This window comes from Adelges cooleyi, unplaced genomic scaffold (genome assembly GCF_023614345.1).
Source record: "Adelges cooleyi isolate 19-005CV unplaced genomic scaffold, UGA_ACOO_1.1 ACOO_flye_CR_arks_rails_tigmint_CR_PRNA_735, whole genome shotgun sequence".
In the NCBI taxonomy this organism is placed as follows: Eukaryota; Metazoa; Arthropoda; class Insecta; order Hemiptera; family Adelgidae; genus Adelges; species Adelges cooleyi.
The window spans coordinates 50,613-70,645 of NW_026096442.1; the positions used below are offsets into that span (position 1 = coordinate 50,613).

Below are 20,033 nucleotides of genomic sequence, written 5' to 3' on the forward strand. Positions count from 1 at the left end.
AGAGCGCACCTGCATGGTTATCTGGCGTAGTGATTGAATTATATTACAAATATATATATATCAATACTACTTTAGTCCGTTCCGCTTTGATAAGCTATTTGGGAAAAACATGTTATTGCCATTCTATAAGATTAGATTGCCAAAATAATACCAATTAAAATAATCATACGATGAGCGTTCGCTGTAGCATCCGCCCATCGGGTCAACACAATTCACACAATAACACATTACACAGATTAGCATAACCATATAAATAGGAGTAGGATCTAAGCCTATTCCAGACGAATTATTACACTCATGTTAAATACACTTATGTAGCTGTTGTCTACGCACTTTTACTATACAATAAATTTTATACTTATATTTTGAAAAAGTCTTAAATTATTTTAAATCCATCTTCCTGAATTGGTTTCAAATTGAACAACAAGATACTTTTTGATCTTAATACATCACTAAGCATCACAGTGGCGCAGTCGGTTTTTCGGATCCGTTTGGAGGCAAACCAACCCCAAGGCACATTTCAAAGACGGGAACTGCAGACCCTTCTTCGAGACTTCAAACAAGGACCATCCCTGTTCAATTGGAATCAGTCATAGATGGCAGTTTCACGCAGTTTGGCGTTCGTGTGAGTACACACATATTTTTATTGTAAAAGTTTTTTTGGTTTATGATATTATTGAGTAACTATTTAAGAAAAAGGTTATATTTAAGTGAATTTTACACTTTATTTTTTTTGAAAACTATAAAAGTTTTATTGAGTTATTATTGAGTATTTAAAAGTATTATATTTTAAGTGACCGAACACTTTATTTTTTTTTGAAAACGTTAGAAGTTTTATTTCTGTTTTTGTGGGTATATAAAAAAAAAATTTTTTTTAAAAAAAAAATTAATTAATTAAAATTTATAAAATTTATAAAATTTAAATTTAAATTTAAAAATTATAGTTGAATAAATTTTACATTTTATTTTATAGACTTATAAATTAAATTATTATTGAAAATTAATATTGGAAAAATATTTTAGTGAACCTTACACTATATTTTTATTGAGTTATATATATTGAAGTATATTTTTGGGAATTTTTATTGTTGAATAACTCTGTTGTTGAGTAAATTTTTTTTTTGGGTACTTTTTATGGGTAATTATTGAGTATTTTTAAAACTTATGAGTAGTAATAGTCGTAGTTCGTCTCCCCATAGTAAAGATTTAAACCCTGATGATAGTGATAGCACTAATAAAAGTGTAGAAATTATTAATATTGAAGAAAATATTTTAAATAAAACATTAGACATTGATGAATCATTAAACAAGTCTATTAATAAAACTAAGGATTTAGTTGTGCAAACTTTTGAAAAATTAAATATATTAAAGGAATTAATACCGTCTAGAAGTACTAGGAGTAAAAAAGAAGTAGTCTTTTATGAATTAAATTTTGAAAGAAAAAATAGAACTAAAAAATTATCTAATATGGAAACTTTTAATGATGATAGTATAGCCAATGAAGCAGCTATTAACTTAAATAATACAAGTAATATGAATACGGGCGTAATTTTAAAATTTGATGAAGCAGTTAAATTAATACCTAGATGTTCAAACGCAGATGACGTTTATTCTTTTATAAGTGCATGTGACTTAGCAGTCTATTCGGTAGAAAAAAAATGCGTACCTATATTAGTTAAATATATTATAACAAAACTTAGCGGTAAAGCGTTAGAAGTTATAAAATTTAGGGAAATTGCAAAATGGAGTGACATAAAAACTTATTTGCGCGAAGCTTTTCAGTCAGAAAAATCTGCGGCAGCGTTACAAACCGAATTAAACGCGATTCAACAAAGTTTTACCGAAAGCGTAATCTCTTATACGGCTCGGGTTGAAACTTTGCATTATAAATTATTAGATATATATACGCGAGAATGTTCACAAGAAGAAATAAAAGGCGTAGTAGCAAACACAGTTAGACAGACGTTAGATACTTATATTAAAGGATTAATTAAACCTATTAGAAATTTAGTTAAAGCTAGAAATCCGAGAAATCTCGAACAAGCTAAAGAAATTGCTCATAACGAAGAAGTCGATTTTAGATCAGAAAAAGATATTAGACATACTAATAACAATTCTAATAACGGGTTTAACAATAATTTTAATAAAAATAGATCAAATTTTACCAATGGTCAAAATAGAAATTTTAATAGTAATTTTCGGAATAATAATTTTTCGGGAAACAATAATAATAAAAATAATAATGGCTATAATACTAATACGGCTAATAAAAGTAAAAAAATAACTTGTTATATTTGTCAAGGAAATCATTACGCTAATCAATGTAGAAACAATAATAATAATAATGGCAATCATTTTAACAAAAAACAGTCTTTTAATCAAAATTCAAGACCACCTAACCAAAGTAATTTTTCTAAACCAAATTCAAATAATTCAAGTAACTTAACCTGCGATTTTTGTCAAAAAGTTGGTCATTCTATTTCTGATTGTTATAAAAAACGTAATTTAGATAATAGAAATGGTCAAAATAATAATCAGCGTATTAATGGTAATTCTTCGGGAAACGGGCAAACGAACGCGACTCGCGGGGTGCGTTCAATAAACCAAATTTCCGCGGAGAACGACGATGTTTTACAGTAGTCTCATCAACAATAAATAAAACTCATATAAATTGCGCGTCACCTGCTAGTAAAATAAATAATTTTGAATTACTTATTGACACAGGTAGTGAAGTTAATATTTTAAAAATAACTTCTTTATCTGGTGAAATATTAGTAGATGAAAATATTAGAATTAATTTAAAGGGAATTAATGAACAAGTTACTAAAACAATTGGTCTAATAAATATTCCAATAATGATAAATGATAATAAAATTGATACTGATTTTCATATAGTAGATAAGCAGTTTCCTGTTCCACAAGATGGAATATTAGGTCAATCATTTTTGTTAAAAAATAAAGCGATTATAGATATCTCTAACAACAAAATAATAATTAATCCGCAACCAGAAAATAGCGTTGTAGGTAGTAAATGTATTATATTAGAACCAAGGTCGGAAACAATAGTTTGTTTGCCGATTGCAGATTCAAAAGTAGAAAATAAAACTATTATTATAAATAAACAGGAAGTCACACAGGATGTGTATTGCGGTAACGTAATTGGTACGGTACGAAACGGTAAAGTTTTAGTTAGCATGTTAAATATATCAGAGGTCAAAAAGGAGATAAACAACTCTGATATTAGCACAGTATTATATAACAATGAAAATGAATTCATTACTCATAAAATAAATATAATTAACGATAATGATAATAGATTAGAAAAAATTAATCAGCTCATTAGAACAAACCATATGAATAATGAAGAACGAGAATCAATATTAGACATTTGTAAACAATTTTCGGGAGTATTTCATTTAAAAGGAGATAAATTAACTTTTACTGACGCAACAGAGCATGAAATTAACTTAAAACCGAATCAAAATTCAATTTATTGCAGGCCTTACCGCCTTGCTCAAGCTCAACAAACTGAGATTGATTCTCAAATTAAACAAATGGAACAAGATGACATAATTGAACCATCAAAGTCACCTTGGAACGCACCTTTACTTTTAGTTAAAAAGAAATTAGATGCTAGCAATATACCTAAGTTTAGAATTGTAGTAGATTTTCGTAAATTAAATGAAGCAACCATGGATGAATTTCACCCTTTACCTAATATAACTGAAATCTTAGATCAATTAGGACAATGTCAGCTGTTCACTGTTTTGGATTTAGCCTCTGGGTTTTATCAAATACAGTTAGCAAAAGCGTCTAGGGAGCTTACCGCTTTCTCAACCTTACAGGGTCATTGGCATTTCAAACGGTTAGTTATGGGTTTAAAAACATCCCCTGCTACATTTCAAAGGCTAATGAATACTGTTTTAAGTGGTTTAATAGGTTTAAAATGTTTAGTGTACCTTGATGACATAATAATTTTTGCGAAAAATTTAATTCAACATAACAATAAGTTAATAGAAGTTTTTCAACGGTTACAAGACCATAATCTTAAAATACAACCAGACAAATGTGAATTTTTAAAGAGGGAATGTAATTATCTCGGGCATGTCATTTCGCAAGATGGTATTAAACCATGTCTTAATAAAGTACATTCAGTCTTAAATTTTCCAACCCCAAAGACAGTAAAACACATTAAGTCATATCTAGGCTTAACAGGGTACTATAGAAAATTTATTAACGGGTATAGCGGGATTGCAAAACCTTTAACAAATTTGTTAAAAAAGGACGTTAAATTTAATTGGAGTGATGAGTGTCAAAACTCATTTGATAAGCTAAAATCTATTCTTTGTAAAGAACCAATTCTACAATTTCCAGATTTCACTAAACCTTTCATATTAACAAGCGATGCTTCGCAGAAAGCTCTAGCAGCTATTCTTTCACAAGGTGAAGTAGGAAAAGACTTACCAATTGCTTATGCAAGTCGAACTTTAAACAAAGCGGAAAATAATTATAGTACAACAGAACTCGAATGTCTCGCCATTGTTTATGGTGTAACACAATTTAGACCTTATCTATACGGTAGGAAGTTTATTATTTATTCAGATCATCGACCGCTTGTTTGGTTATTTAATCTAAAGAATCCATTATCAAAACTTGCTCGCTGGCGTATACAACTTGAAGAATATTCATATGAAATTCGTTATAAGCCAGGTGTCCAAAATTCAAACGTAGATGCTTTAAGCAGAATGTATACAATATCTCAGTTAAGGGAAGAAAATTATGATACTTTTCTTGAAAAAATGAAAACGGTTATAATAACTAATAACAATGTAAAAGAAACAGTAGGGACTCTAATTGATTCACCTATTGATTATCATATAGTATCAGAAATTGCAAAACAATATAATTTTAAAACTGGTTTAAACTATGAATTAAAACAAAAATTCGCACAAAATCAATTATTACCACCTAGTAAGATTATTGGTGATATCAATTACTTTAAACTCGATAATAGATTTATTTTGTTCATAGTTACAAAAAACAGAGATAAACAATTATCAACTTTCGAGAATATTTATATTGCATTAACTAATTTAAAACAATTTTGTGAAGAAAATAATTTAATTAAACTAGTAATGAATAAATTAAGTCAACATGATAATTTAGAATGGGATCATATAAGGTCAATGATTAGATTTATATTTCGCGGTACAGAGATTGAAATATTAATCTGTACTGACTCAGAATATTCAGATGATGAGAAATTAATTTTAATTAAACAATTTCATGACTCTTTAATCGGAGGTCATCAAGGTGTTTCTCGAACGTCACGTCGACTTAGTAAACAGTTTTCTTGGAGAGGTTTAAAACAAGACGTACGTAATTATATAAAAACTTGTACTCTTTGTCAAATAATGTATCTTTTACCACATAGATATCCAGTGGATAAACTATATAAATTCGAAACAAATTTAAAACAATTATTTGAGAGAATATTTGGAAATATAGAAAGATCTGTAATGAGTATGAGCATTGTTGTTTTGGCTTCAAAACCAGAATATATCCAACCTTTATATACTTTATTACAAAGCTTAGTTTAATTAACATATTTAATATTTAAGTAACACTTTTATTTATATAACAATAAAATTTTAATAAGTTATATTTTAATCATATTTATAATATACTTTAGTTATAATAAGTACTAATTATTTCAGATATTCATATCTATCAGTCAAAAAAAAAAAAAAAACCATTTGAGTATTCACTGTTCTATCCAAATACTGTAAGTTAATTTAATTAACTAATGGCTTTACATTATAGTTTAAAAGAAATATCTTTCTTTAAGTTATTCATTAAAATTGCTTACGAAGATCTTCTTCGTCGATCAAACAAAACTTATAACCAAATAATTCTTGAAACTAATAACCAACTAAGACATGGTTACCCTATAACTAATCTTAATAAATTCGAAAAGGCTTTAACAGTAATGATGACAGAATTTTATGGAGAATTAAATAGTTCCATGATGAGTAGAACCATAATAGAAACAACTTATAGGCAGGAACATGTAGACCTTTGGTGTGCATTATTGAGAAACTTGCTTTAATTAACAAAACAAAAAATTACTATTTAACTTCTTATTTAACTTTTTATTTTAATTTTTATTTAATTTAATTTTATCATATATGTATATCAGATTCTTTTAATTTTAAAAAATTACATATTCAACCATCACTATGAATCGCTCACGAGCAATTAGTTTCATTGTAGCTCTAAAAATAGCAATGGATACGGAAGACCATTTTACAGTTTCAAACGGAAATTTCGTTACATTAACATGTTTAGGAAACCATGTAAGATTGGCTAATGCTTTAATAGATAATCCTTTTACTGAGGAGGAGCTAAATAACACAATTGGCCCAATTCTAGATTTTATTCGAGATGTAGTAGATACAAGAGATATTAATAGAGTTTGTAACACAGTTGCAAGAACTATTGATACCTTAATTGTACAGGGCATGTTTTTGGGAGATATATTAGATGAACTTAATAATAATATTTAATAAAAAGTACTAATATTAATTAATTTTATATTGGTATTGCGCTTAGTTTTTAATTTAAAAAGATTAACAATTTTTAAGTTCTTTAAGTAAAATTTTAATTACTCATTTAATTTAATATTTAAACAGTTCGCTATGGAATATCAGCTCTGCACGATTCCATAAGGTCGATTCGGCAGCGAAGATCGTTCATAGTCCTGCGGAATATAGGTTAAGTTTCCTTTTTTATAAACTATGCCAGGTGATTTATCATGATATAATAGCACCTAGACCTATTGCGGTAGTTAAAGGCTACCGTAAAGAACAATAGAAATTCGTTTTTTTTTTAACTTATATTAACTTATAATAAATTTAGTATTTTCACATTTTTTTCACCTTATTTAAGTAACGTAATCTAAACAAAAAAAAATTATAAGAAATAATAAAAAATAATAAAAAAAAATATATATATTTTATTAATTTACATACTAGATTAACTTATTTTATTGATTGGAATTAGGTATATTTTTACTTTTAATTATCATTTTTTTGCACTATATGCAAACAATAATTAATTTTTATTACTAAAAAATTGTATTATAATAACTTAATATAATTAATCAATAATATTTAGATAACTCAAATCAATGTATTACACTGAAGAATTCGTAATGCAAGTTGAGGAATTCATAATGTCAGGAATTTGCAATAGACCTTCTTTTCCTACATCACCTGATGTCACGAAAAGAGATGATATTTATTTTAATAATTTTATACAATTAACCCATCAGGATATCTATATATCAGTTCCTACTCATAAATATAACTTAAGAAATAACATTACTAAAACTTACAAAACTTTATCAATGTTAGTAGAAGATGCTAATGAAATGTTACATCTATCAGGTAGTGAATTATTTAGCACAGAGGAATTGAGTGAAATAGAAATAAGCTTGAGGTTAGCCGCCCAACATTTAGCAGGGTGTGTTAACACAAAAGATGAATGTATGAGTTTAGTTGTATTAGCTATGAACACAGATATACCTGTGCATTTATTGTATTATCCAAAATACCCTATTAGAACATTCGGTTTATATGAATATTAATACTTATTAGTTATCAAACTCAATATATCTATATCAAACTAACTTTAATATATATACCTATTGTTATTTACAATACTTATACTAACACGTTTTAATTAATTATTTTTTTTGTATAACTTTAATTATCTTTTGCAATATGTAACTTACTAACATTATATTATGTACATTTGAATGTTTCAAAAAAAAAAAATGAATTATGTCATGATTTTGAAATTGTCATATTATAACTATGTTTTGTATATGTTATGTATTCTTTTGTTTTACTAATTAACCACATTTTATTGTAAGCACAATTACATTATGTAATAATTGCACAAAACTATTAATGAACTTTATTATTCAAATTAACTATATATTGTTACAATTGTAAAATTAGATGACTGTTACATATTTGTCATTCTTTATATTCACATATTATTGTTTATTTTCAATTATTTATGTTATCTATGTAATGATTAACTAACTAATGATGTATTTTTCAAATTCTTAGCAATATTTGTAAAATTCGCTGGTCTAGTTCGAAGTTAGTCTTTAGAAGCCTAACTTGCGTCTTTCGGGGGAGGTGTTATGAACATAACCTTCAGTTAACCTCTACACACCATTACACAAAACAACCAACTACACTAAGCATAATAATACTCATATTATAATAGCTCTCTGAGTCATACATTGGCATACCTATACGATAGATGACTACTGGTTATTACAGAGCGCACCTGCATGGTTATCTGGCGTAGTGATTGAATTATATTACAAATATATATATATCAATACTACTTTAGTCCGTTCCGCTTTGATAAGCTATTTGGGAAAAACATGTTATTGCCATTCTATAAGATTAGATTGCCAAAATAATACCAATTAAAATAATCATACGATGAGCGTTCGCTGTAGCATCCGCCCATCGGGTCAACACAATTCACACAATAACACATTACACAGATTAGCATAACCATATAAATAGGAGTAGGATCTAAGCCTATTCCAGACGAATTATTACACTCATGTTAAATACACTTATGTAGCTGTTGTCTACGCACTTTTACTATACAATAAATTTTATACTTATATTTTGAAAAAGTCTTAAATTATTTTAAATCCATCTTCCTGAATTGGTTTCAAATTGAACAACAAGATACTTTTTGATCTTAATACATCACCAAGCATCACAAGAGTATAAGGCAAAGATGAAGAAGATAATTTTCTAAATATTCACTGTTAAAATTATTAATTTTTACTTTATTTATTACAATTAATTATTAATTTTTCTGCATGAGTTATTAGTAAGAAGTATCCTTAATATTTTTGAAATTATTGTTTTGTAATAATTAGTCTATTACCTATACTTTTTCATTTTTAAGAAGATACTGTGTATTTGAAATCAGTTTACTAAGAATTATGAACACTGTTCTTTGTACATGCTGCTTTTTTCTCAAGATTATACTACGTACTATGTTTTCACACCAAATCAATTGCCAAAGGATAACATGCCACATTCAAAGCGCCTCAACCAATAACAATTATTATATTTAAATTTAATCCGTCGTATTATCTCGACAAATCTCTTTGAAATTATGCAAAATGTTGATATAGGCTATAACGATGAAGAAATCATATACACATTGTACTTGAACAAAGCTACAATAATAATAACGGGTGAAAATATAGCGACCAAGTTTGAACTTGTACTAATGCAAAACAACATATTTTAAATTTGCCAGATAAAAGAAGTTTATTATAATTTTGTGAAAAATAGGTTTTTGGTTTTGTAATAGTTTACACAATTTAATTTTGTATTTTTATATTTATTGACAAGCTGTATTTTTAACTGAATATAAATATATATTTGTAACTTGCACTGTTGTCATTAGATCCTTTCTGTCAAAAAAAAAAAAATTCATAATTCATAACTTAAATAGAATTAACTTTTATAATGTTACCTATGTAGTATGCTTTTCATGTGGAAATAGTTTTTCCTCAATTTCCTAAGAAATATTATTTTATAATATTAGAACTATAAATATACAGGGTGATTCTTTTATCATGAACCACTTAATATCTCATAGGGTTAAATAAGAAATTAAATATTTTCTTCAAATTGTTGTTATACAATGTGATTTTAATTTTTTATAATTTTTTTTGTTTTTACCCCCTCCCAACTTAGTTTCTTTGATAGCAACATTTGAAACTTAAATGGTTACATGCGTTATTCAATTAACTTTCTATATTGAGAATAATTTACTAAAAATGTTGACTGGTCGATAACCAGTTTCGGATAACTATTTTTAAATTTGTAGAGTTTTAAAGTTAGGTTTAGAGGGGAAGTGCGGTTGGTAAATCCGCGCAGATAAAAATAATACTAAACTCCACCTTCCCTCTTGCCCTAAACTTAAAACTTAAATAACATAAAAAAATTCAAAAAGTACTATCAAAAAAATATATATTTATATAAGAACAATATGAAGAAAAAATTGTTAATTTCTTATTGTTATATATTTATATAAAAATTAGGTTGGTTTACCGGTGATAAATGTTTCCTGATTTCTTTTGAATGAGCTTCCTGTTCCTGTTTACTGTATTTCTTATAATATTCTAAACACGATACGATACGTTATTATTATAAATTATTATTATGTATGAAAATAAATATTAAAATATAATATTTTAATATATAATGACAATAATAATAATATTATTAAACTGAAATACGGCGGGGCCGCGGTCAGCGATGTAACATTTCCACGATGCGGTCAATGAATTATCATTGAAGGAAAAAATAATTTAAGTATTATGAAAAAGGGACGTTTACTTACGCTTGCACTTGCACTGATGATATCCACATGCACAATCTCTCTTATATGCTAAAAATACAAAAAAAAAAAGGTTTTTTATTTATTTGAGAACATTTAACAATAACAATTTATTTTAGTGAAATTGAAAGCAAAGGATAGCTCTCAATTTTAACATTTTTTACAGGTTTTTAAAACTGTTCAGAGGGATACTATTCTAATACCGGTAGAAGAATATTAACACATCTCATCAATTGCTAATTGCATGTTAGAAAAACGAGTTCGACGGGTTATGATTTAGATTATATAAGTGAATCAACAAACTAATAGTGTTAATTTTATTGGTTTAAAAAAAATTATCTTTTGAAAATAAGTAGTGACTACCTCCTACTTTGCAATCTGGAATGAGTCCGCGCGCCACGCTTCCGGCAACTGCACCAACTTTCAAGCAAATAAAGTATTAGGTATTTAAAAATAACTTGAAGATTATGATTTAAAACTAATTAGTGTACAATTTTAAAAGAGCACAAAATTATGTAATCTAATCAAAGTCGCTCAACTGTACTAACCTTTGAGCCTTAATACATAACTTATTGATGATAACTATTAACATCTTACTAAACCAATTTAAAGGTAAAGTCTGTCATATTATCGAATCAAAATTCTATTATAAGATGTTAATTATTTGTCAAGTTCGATGTGTTTTATAATGACACAATTTATATTGCAGTGCATACATGTTTAAATTTTTTCAAAGATATTCGATTATAGAATTATTCATAATCGAACATTTCAAAATAAATGAACAAGACATTTAAGACGTCAAAATTAAACTAGTTTTTATCGTGAATATTTTTGGTACCATATTCAATTGTTCAAACAAAATTAAATAAAACAAAGTAATAAGTGATGAAAAACATACTTTTTTTTATTCCAGACGCACAGCCTAAAATACAAAAAAACATTTTTAGTTATTTGAAAACTTATTACAATGAAACATTTTTAATAGTGAATATGTAAAAAAATTATAGTCCTAAGTATAACATTTTTTACGCGATTTTAAAACTGTTAAGAGGGATACGATACTTATTCCAGTCCATGAATATTAACACATCTCATGTATTTCTGGTGGTTTGAACTTATAGTGTTAGAGAAACGGTAAGAGTAACACTATACAGGTGATTCTTTCATCGTGGGCCACTTAATAATCCAAAGAGTTAAATAAAAAAATTATTTTTTTTCATTATGTTTTTATACAATTTGATAACAGTTTTTCCCATTTTTTTTGGTTTTTACCACCTCCTACCTTAGTTTTTTTGTTAGCAGCTTTCGAATTTTAAATGGCAACATATACTTTTCATTAGCATTTTAAATTGAGAAAAATGTACTAAAAACGTTGACTGGTCGATAACAAGTTTCGGATAACAATTTTTAAAAATTTTTTTGGTGTTTAAATATAACGAAAAATTGCACATTAGGCATCTACTAACTCTACGGCCAATACTATACATTTAAAACCCTTTATTTGTTGATTGCCATCTATAATTCAACAAATTATACATATCAAATTAATGTTTGCCAACTTAAAATTGACATAACAGTATTTATAAAAATTAAAATTAATCGAGTATAAGTAGCAATCATGTTTTATACGATGTTTTAGTACTTTTGTGCAGCTTCTACATAATGCAGACTTATCTGGTCTAGTATTATTAACATTTTTAAAAATATTACTTATAAAAATGTATTAAAATTTTTAGATATAGATATAGAGAAATAAGTGGAAATCCAATTAACTATATTTATTATGAAATAATTGTTTATAAAACATGTATGACAAATCATTTTTCGTTCGACTGAACTATTTTTTAGTTATTGAGGTTTCAAGTTAAAGTCGGGAGGAAGAGTGGGTTGTAGTATTATTTTTAACTGCGCGCACTATTCAACCGCACTTCCCTTCCCATCATAACTTTAAAAACACTTGTCCAAAACTGGACACAACCAGTCCAAGGTTTTAGTACATTATTCTCAATTTAAAAAGTTAATGAAGTGCAATAATATGCAATAATATTTAAGTATCAAAGGTTTTATCAATAAAACTAAGTTAGTAGGAGGGAAGAGACAAATGAAAATGTAAAAAATTGAGATTACATTATAAAAAACAAATTATAATATCTTGTTGAACACTATGAGATATTGAATGGTTGAAATAATCACCCTGTGTACTTGTATATATATATGTATGTATGTATGTAAATATAACTTTTAACCCTTATAACTTTAAAAATACCTGCCCAAAACTGGTTCACAGCCAGTCAAAGATTTTAGTACATTATTCTCAATTTAAAAAGTTAATGAAATATATGCTTAACTATTTAAGTATCAAAGATTTCTATCAATAAAATTTAGTTGGTAAGGGGGAAGAAACAAATGAAAATGTAAAAAATTGAGATTACATTATAAAAAACAAATTATAATATCTTGTTGAACACTATGAGATATTGAGAGATATATAATAAAATAATCACCCTGTGTACTTGTATGTATGTATGTATGTAAATATAATATATATTATCCAATAGGTAACTATTAAATTCTTAGTTTATACTGACCTATATTGACATCCTTCAATTTGTCATCTAAACCGACATGTAATACAAATCATGACAGGACCAAAATAAACAAAAAAAAAAATTGAATAAAACTGACGAAAAACATTCTTATTGTTGGGTCAGACCCGAAGAGTGAGTTTCACAGTCCAAACTAAGCACAGTGTACACCAGCAAAGTTAGAAAGTATTAAATTAGGGTGCTGTATTTACAAATATGTAAAAAGTGTTTATTTAAAAGTGATTTTATCACTGTTGTTAACAAAAATTCCTGTAAACCTGTGAACTCCCCCTCTCCACTAAGCCCCACCCTACTTTACTGGATTTTTAGTTTGCTTTTTTTAAAAACTTTAACAATTTTTAAATTTTTATGTTTAGTTGGGCCAACTATTTATTTAGTTGTATCACCTGGATATTTATGTGTCCCTATAGTAAACACAGTTTAAGTGGGACCAACTATAAGGTTTTTCTGTGTAAGAGGGTAGTATACATACAAATCAATAGTAAAGTTATATCAAATAAAAGTATAATGTTGAAAACAGAATGATCATTAAGTATCAGAATCTTCTTTCTATAAAATAATTCTAATTTTTAGTTTGCTTTTTTAAAATATTTTACGATTAAAAATAGTTGGAAACTTATGAGTCAATGAAATATTCAAATGAATAAAATATACATTATTTAACAAACGTTATTCAAACTATACAGAAACAGTGTTTTTAAAGTATGACGCAAATGGCAATGTTTTTTGGAAAATAACAGAATGTACATATTTCTAAACAAACACATGTGCCGAATAAAATATTTTGTTAGCAATAAACAATTTTGGTTAGCGTTACGTACAACTTTTGTCTAAAATTTTAATTATTCCTGATATTTTTCGATAACAATAAGTTAAAATGTTAAATATATTATTTAACATATAAATTAAGGTAATAAGTCAGTCTCTAAAAAACACAAAGTTGGTTCAACTAAAACTGTAATTAATATAAGGGCACAATCCATTACTTGATAGACTGAGTTATTTAAAATTCGTTCATGATAAAAGCAGACTTATTATAGGAACTTAATACAATTTTCAAATGGTATGCATATAAATATATAGTTGGGTTAAAACACTAATTATGAACGATCATTCGGAGCAACCCCCAGCGGTTTTGAAACTTTGCATGTCTATTACAATGAAAAGAATATTCTCACGCAGAATGAGTTTCAAAAATGTCTGCAGGGGAGTACTCCAAAAGGTTGTTCGTATTTGGCGTTTTGGCGCTTGTTTTAATAAAAAACAACGTAAAATTACCAAGGTTATTTTTCCACTCTTTTCCACCTAACCAACAAATAACACAAATATAATTACTGTTTAATAACAAAAAAATTACATAGTTTTGTATAGAAAAATAATAAATGATTAGATATCCTAATTTACAAGTGTTGGTATTTCCTCGCCTCAAACTTTTCAACATAAAATAAATAAATCATTTTTTTAATTAAATATTTTGTTTAATTTTGGTACCGTGAAAAACTATAAAAACAAACGTATAAAGAATGTAATCTGTAATGGTACTGTTATCTACATTTAGGTGTATATTACTACACGGTCATATTGCACAATAAATCAGTAAAAATATACAAGGTAAATAGAAAACGTGTATAAAATTATATATAAAATGTATAGCTGTATATAATTTATAAACTTACTTGGAAATGGTCTACCCTGTGTGACTAAATATAAAAAAACAAAATTAGGTTTCAATATAAATTCATACTCGCTTACATAATTTTTAAATGAAAATAAATTCTCCATGCAATTAACTTAAAATACAATTTGTCATTTTATTAGAATCCATACAATTTTGACGATTATATAATTGAACCTGAGAATGTATTTGTAAAAAAAAAAAAATACAAATAATACATACCCAATGATAGTTCCATAATAATTAAAACTAAAATACAAATAGTTGATTTCTGCATAATGAACAAATGAACTTGTTATACTGAAAAATACTTCACGATAGACAATGAAAACTGCGATACACAATCTTATAATGTACAGTGAAAAATTTAAATGAACATCATATACATTATTTAGCAAGTGTATTCAGACTATACAGTAGCAGTTTTATTAAAGTATGACGCAAAAGGTACTGTTATTTGTAAAAAACAAAACAATACATGTTTCCAAAAAACCTGTGAGGTAGAGCAAACATTAAGGTAGTAATAAACAATTTTTGGTAATACAAAAAAAAATTGCCCAATATTTAAAATATTTCAATGAAATATATAAATATCGGTTGTATTTATCATAATTATTTTATAAAATTGCATGCATATAATGTCAACCTGCCATTTAAGAGTAACCAAAAAAAGGGACCAACAATAAAGTACTTTTGTTTATGAGGGTGGTATACAAATCAATAGTAAAGATATATCAAACATTTAAAATAAATGATATTACCCATGGAGTTTACTCATTTTTACAGATATAATATAGATTTTACCCTTCACTCCTAAAGAGATATGCAGTATCTACAAATATCTATACATTAGGAAAATTAGTTTTTTGATTTCAAATATTTGGCTGACCTCGTGTAGTTGAGAGTATAAGGCAAAGATGAAGAAGATAATTTTCTAAATATTCACTGTTAAAATTATTAATTTTTACTTTATTTATTACAATTAATTATTAATTTTTCTGCATGAGTTATTAGTAATAAGTATCCTTAATATTTTTGAAATTATTGTTTTGTAATAATGAGTCTATTACCTATATTTTTTCATTTTTAAGAAGATACTGTGTATTTGAAATCAGTTTACTAAGAATTATGAACACTTTTCTTTGTACATGCTGCTTTTTTCTCAAGATTATACTACGTACCGTGTTTTCATACCAAATCAATTGTCAAAGGATAACATGCCACATTCAAAGCGCCTCAACCAATAACAATTATTATATTTTAATTTAATCCGTCGTATTATCTCAACAAATCTCTTTGAGATTATGCAAACTGTTGATATAGGCTATAACGATGAAGAAATCATATACACATTGTACTTGAACAAAGCTACAATAATATTAACGGGTGAAAATATAGCGACCAAGTTTGAACTTCTACTAATGCAAAACAAGATATTTTAAATTTGCCAGATATTAGAAGTTTATTATGAATTCGTGAAATACATATTTTTTGTTTAGTTATAGTAATAGTTTACACAATATAATTTTGTATATTAATATTTATTAACAAGCTGTATTTTTAACTGAATATAAATATATATTTGTAACTTGGACTGTTGTCATTGGATCCTTTCTGTCAAAAAAAAAAAACTATTAATTCATAACTTAAATAGAATTAACTTTTATAAAGTTAACTATGTTTAATAAGGAACATTTATACTTGCCATATTTACTTAAGAAAATGTTGTTATACAATGTGATCTCAATTTTATATAATTTTTTTTGTTTTTACCCCCCCCCCCAACTTAGTTTTTTTGATAGCAACTTTTGAAACTTAAATGGTAACGTATATATTTAATTTACTTTTTATATTGAGAATAATGTACTTAAAATGTTGACTGGTCGATAACCAGTTTCGGATAACTATTTTTAAATTTTAAGAGTTTTAAAGTTAGGATGGAAGGGGAATTATGTATGGGAAATCCGCGTTGATAAAAAAAAATGCTATACTTCAACGTTAAATAACTTAAAAAGTGCTATCAAAAAACTAAGTTTAGTGGGGGGTAAAAACAAAAATAATTGTGAAAAATCGAGATCACATTGTATAAAAACAATATGATAAAATAAATTAATTTCTTATTAAACCCTATGATATATTGAGTGGTTCATGATAAAAGAGTCACCCTGTATATATATATATATATATATCATAGCACAAATATAATTAACTTTTATAATGTTACCTATGTCACTAATAAGGATTGTTGATACCTTCAAAAGATGCCTAAGGAATAATATTTTATAATATTAGAACTCTATATATTTCTACAGGGTGTCATGTAAAGTTCTACTGAGCTTCAAATCAGACATTCAGGATGCTCTATGGGTACAATAAATGGTATTCATTTTTTTTAAATTTTAAATAATTTTAGCATCCTGAATGTCTCATTTGAAGTTCGGTAAAACATTCCATGACACCCTGTATATATATATATGACAATTAGGTTAGTTTACCGGATATTTAGGTTTGGTTGACGCCTTTTTTTCGTCGCTCTCAGAAAGTCCTAAGCACGATACAAAACGTTATTATATTAAATTAATATTATATATGAAAATGAACATTAAATATAATGTTTTAATATATAATGACAACAATAATAATACAATTAAAACGGTAACATTAGAACTTTAATACGGCGAACCGTGGACAGCAAGGTAACGTTTCCACGATGCGGTCAAGGAATTATCTTGGAAGAAAATAATAATTTCTGTAATATATAAAAGGGACGTTTACAAATTCCACTAACCTAACCGAAACGTAAATATGAGATTCTCAAAAACACAATAGTCTTTACAGCGGGAACAAAAACTGTGTACTTGCATTTCAATCACGACCAAAATATAGTAAACCAAATCTGCTAAACGATGCTATTTTATGTTTTAAGATTGTATAAATGAATCACCAAATTAATAACGTTGAGTTTAAAAAAAAAAAAAATAATCTTTTAAAAATAAATAATGACTACCTTGTTGGCGATCGATCAAATTCGATGACGATTTGCCAAAACATGAACGAATTCCGTCAGGTTTTGTTGTTTGCTTTGGCTTTTCTATCGCCGGTCTTGGTGATATCCTGGGGTCATTTGGCTCTAAAATTATGTGTTAAAAAAATATTCAAATAAATATAATATACATTATAAAACAAATGTTATTCAAACTATATAGAAACAGTGTTTTTTTAAATATGAAGCAAATGACAATAATATTTGGAAAATAACAGAACTTATTATCATGTTTCTAAAAAACACATTTGGCTGATAAAATGTTTCGTTAGCAATAAACAATTTTGCATATAAATAAGTAAACACGGAGAGTAATATGTTAATAAAGTTATTATAGTATGACGCAAATGGCAATGTTATTTGAAAAATAACAGAATGTACATATTTCTATACAAACACATGTGCCGAATAAAATATTTCATAAGAAATGAACAATTTTGGTTAGCATTGCATGCAATTTTTGTCTAAAATTTTAAATATTTCTGATATTTTTCGATAGCAATAAGTCAAAATGTTAAATATGTTATTTAACACATAAATTAAGGAAATAAGTCAGTCTCTAAAAAACACAAAGTTGGTTCAACTAAAACTGTAGTTAATACAAGGACACAATCCATTACTAGTTAGACTGAGAAGTAAAAACTTAATCCTGATAAAAGAATACTTATCATACATACATAAACCAAATCTGCTAAACGATGCTATTTTATGTTTTAAGATTATATAAATGAATTACCAAATTAATAACGTTTAATTTTTCAATAAAAAAAAAATCATCTCTTAAAAATAAGTAATGACTACCTTGTTGGCGATTGATCGAATCCGACGATAGTTCACCAAAACATGAACAAGATCTGTCGGGAATTTCTGTTGCCGGAACTTTTATTTCTATTGTTTGCTTGGGTTTTTTTGGGTCTAAAAATATGCGACAAAAAAATATTCAAATATATTTACGGTTAATTTTTTAATTTAAAAAAATTATATATAAAATATAAGTTATAACTACCTAATTTGCACGGGCATGGGAAGTGACATACATAAACTCCGTTGGAGGTTTCTATTGTCTGAGGAATTCCACAAGCTTTTAAGCAAATAAAGTATTAGATATTTCAAAATAAAACGGAGATTACAAATCAAAATTAATAATTGCAAATTTTTAAATGAGCACAAAATGGTGTAATCTAATCGAAGTCGCACAACTATTTTAACCTTTATGCCTCGGTACATAATTTGTTGATGATAACATCACACTAAACTAGTTTAATGTAGAGTTCTGTCACATTTTCGAAACAAAGTTCAAATAAGAGCTGTTAATTTTTTGTCAAGTTTATTGTGTTTTATAATAATATAATTTATATTACAGTGTATACAGCTTGTTTAAATTGTTTCAAAGATATTCGATTATAGAACTATTAATAATCGAACATTTTAAAATAAAAGAACAAGATATTAAGACGTGTAAGATAAATTAGCTCTTATCGTGAATATTTTTTATACCATAGTTCAATTGTGCAAATAAGATTAAATGAAACAAAGTAATAAGTGACGAAAAAACAAACCATATCTTATTAAATCCCAGCCTAGAATACAAAAAAAAAATAACATATTTTATTTATTTGAGATTTTTTAACAATAAAACATTTTTAATAGTAAATATGTAAAAAAATAATAGTCTTAAGTATAACATTTTTTACGCGATTTTAAAACTGTTAAGAGGGATACGATACTTATTCCAGTTCATGAATATTAACACATCTCATGTATTTCTGGTGGTTTGAACTTATAGTGTTAGAGAAAGGGTTTGACAAATTAACGAGGAAAAATAAGGTCAATGATAAAAAAAAGATCTAATTTGATGGTATACAATAATAATAATTAAATTAAAAAAAATATATATACTCTACTGTCTATACTATATATATACTATAGAGAAATATGTGAAAATCCATTTAACGAAATTTATTATAGAATAGTTAATAAAATATGTATGACAAACCATTTTTTGTTCGACTGTCTCGGAAAAAGATAAAGAATGATTTCTTTCCTTTCAAACTATACAGTGTACTTCTTTTAGCATGAGCCTCTCAATATATCATAGAGTTTAATAAGAAATTAATTTTTTTTCATTAATTTTTATAAAATTTGATTTCAGTTTACACAATTTTTTTTATCTTTACGCCCTTCAATTTTAATTTTTTTGACACCAATTTTTGCTATTTTAAATGGTAACACATACATTTCATTAGCA

General features: G+C 26.5%; 1 protein-coding gene and 1 long non-coding RNA gene across 2 annotated transcripts; both read right to left on the reverse strand.

The window, feature by feature from the left end:
* Positions 1–9,465: 9,465 nt before the first annotated feature.
* LOC126845292 (uncharacterized) lies at positions 9,466–15,050 on the reverse strand. The gene is made up of 10 exons (XM_050583941.1): positions 14,965–15,050; positions 14,744–14,767; positions 14,346–14,372; positions 13,050–13,076; positions 11,360–11,383; positions 10,822–10,878; positions 10,462–10,509; positions 10,170–10,240; positions 9,589–9,633; positions 9,466–9,526 (listed from the first exon to the last, which is right to left on the reverse strand). Exons 1-9 carry the CDS (start codon positions 15,017–15,019, stop codon positions 9,589–9,591), a joined length of 378 nt encoding a protein of 125 aa, XP_050439898.1. The 5' UTR covers positions 15,020–15,050; the 3' UTR covers positions 9,466–9,526.
* Positions 15,051–17,236: 2,186 nt separating this feature from the next.
* On the reverse strand, positions 17,237–18,854 carry LOC126845293 (uncharacterized). The gene is made up of 4 exons (XR_007686752.1): positions 18,792–18,854; positions 18,587–18,700; positions 17,750–17,872; positions 17,237–17,287 (listed from the first exon to the last, which is right to left on the reverse strand). It is a non-coding gene; the product is annotated as an uncharacterized LOC126845293 (long non-coding RNA).
* Positions 18,855–20,033: the final 1,179 nt, after the last annotated feature.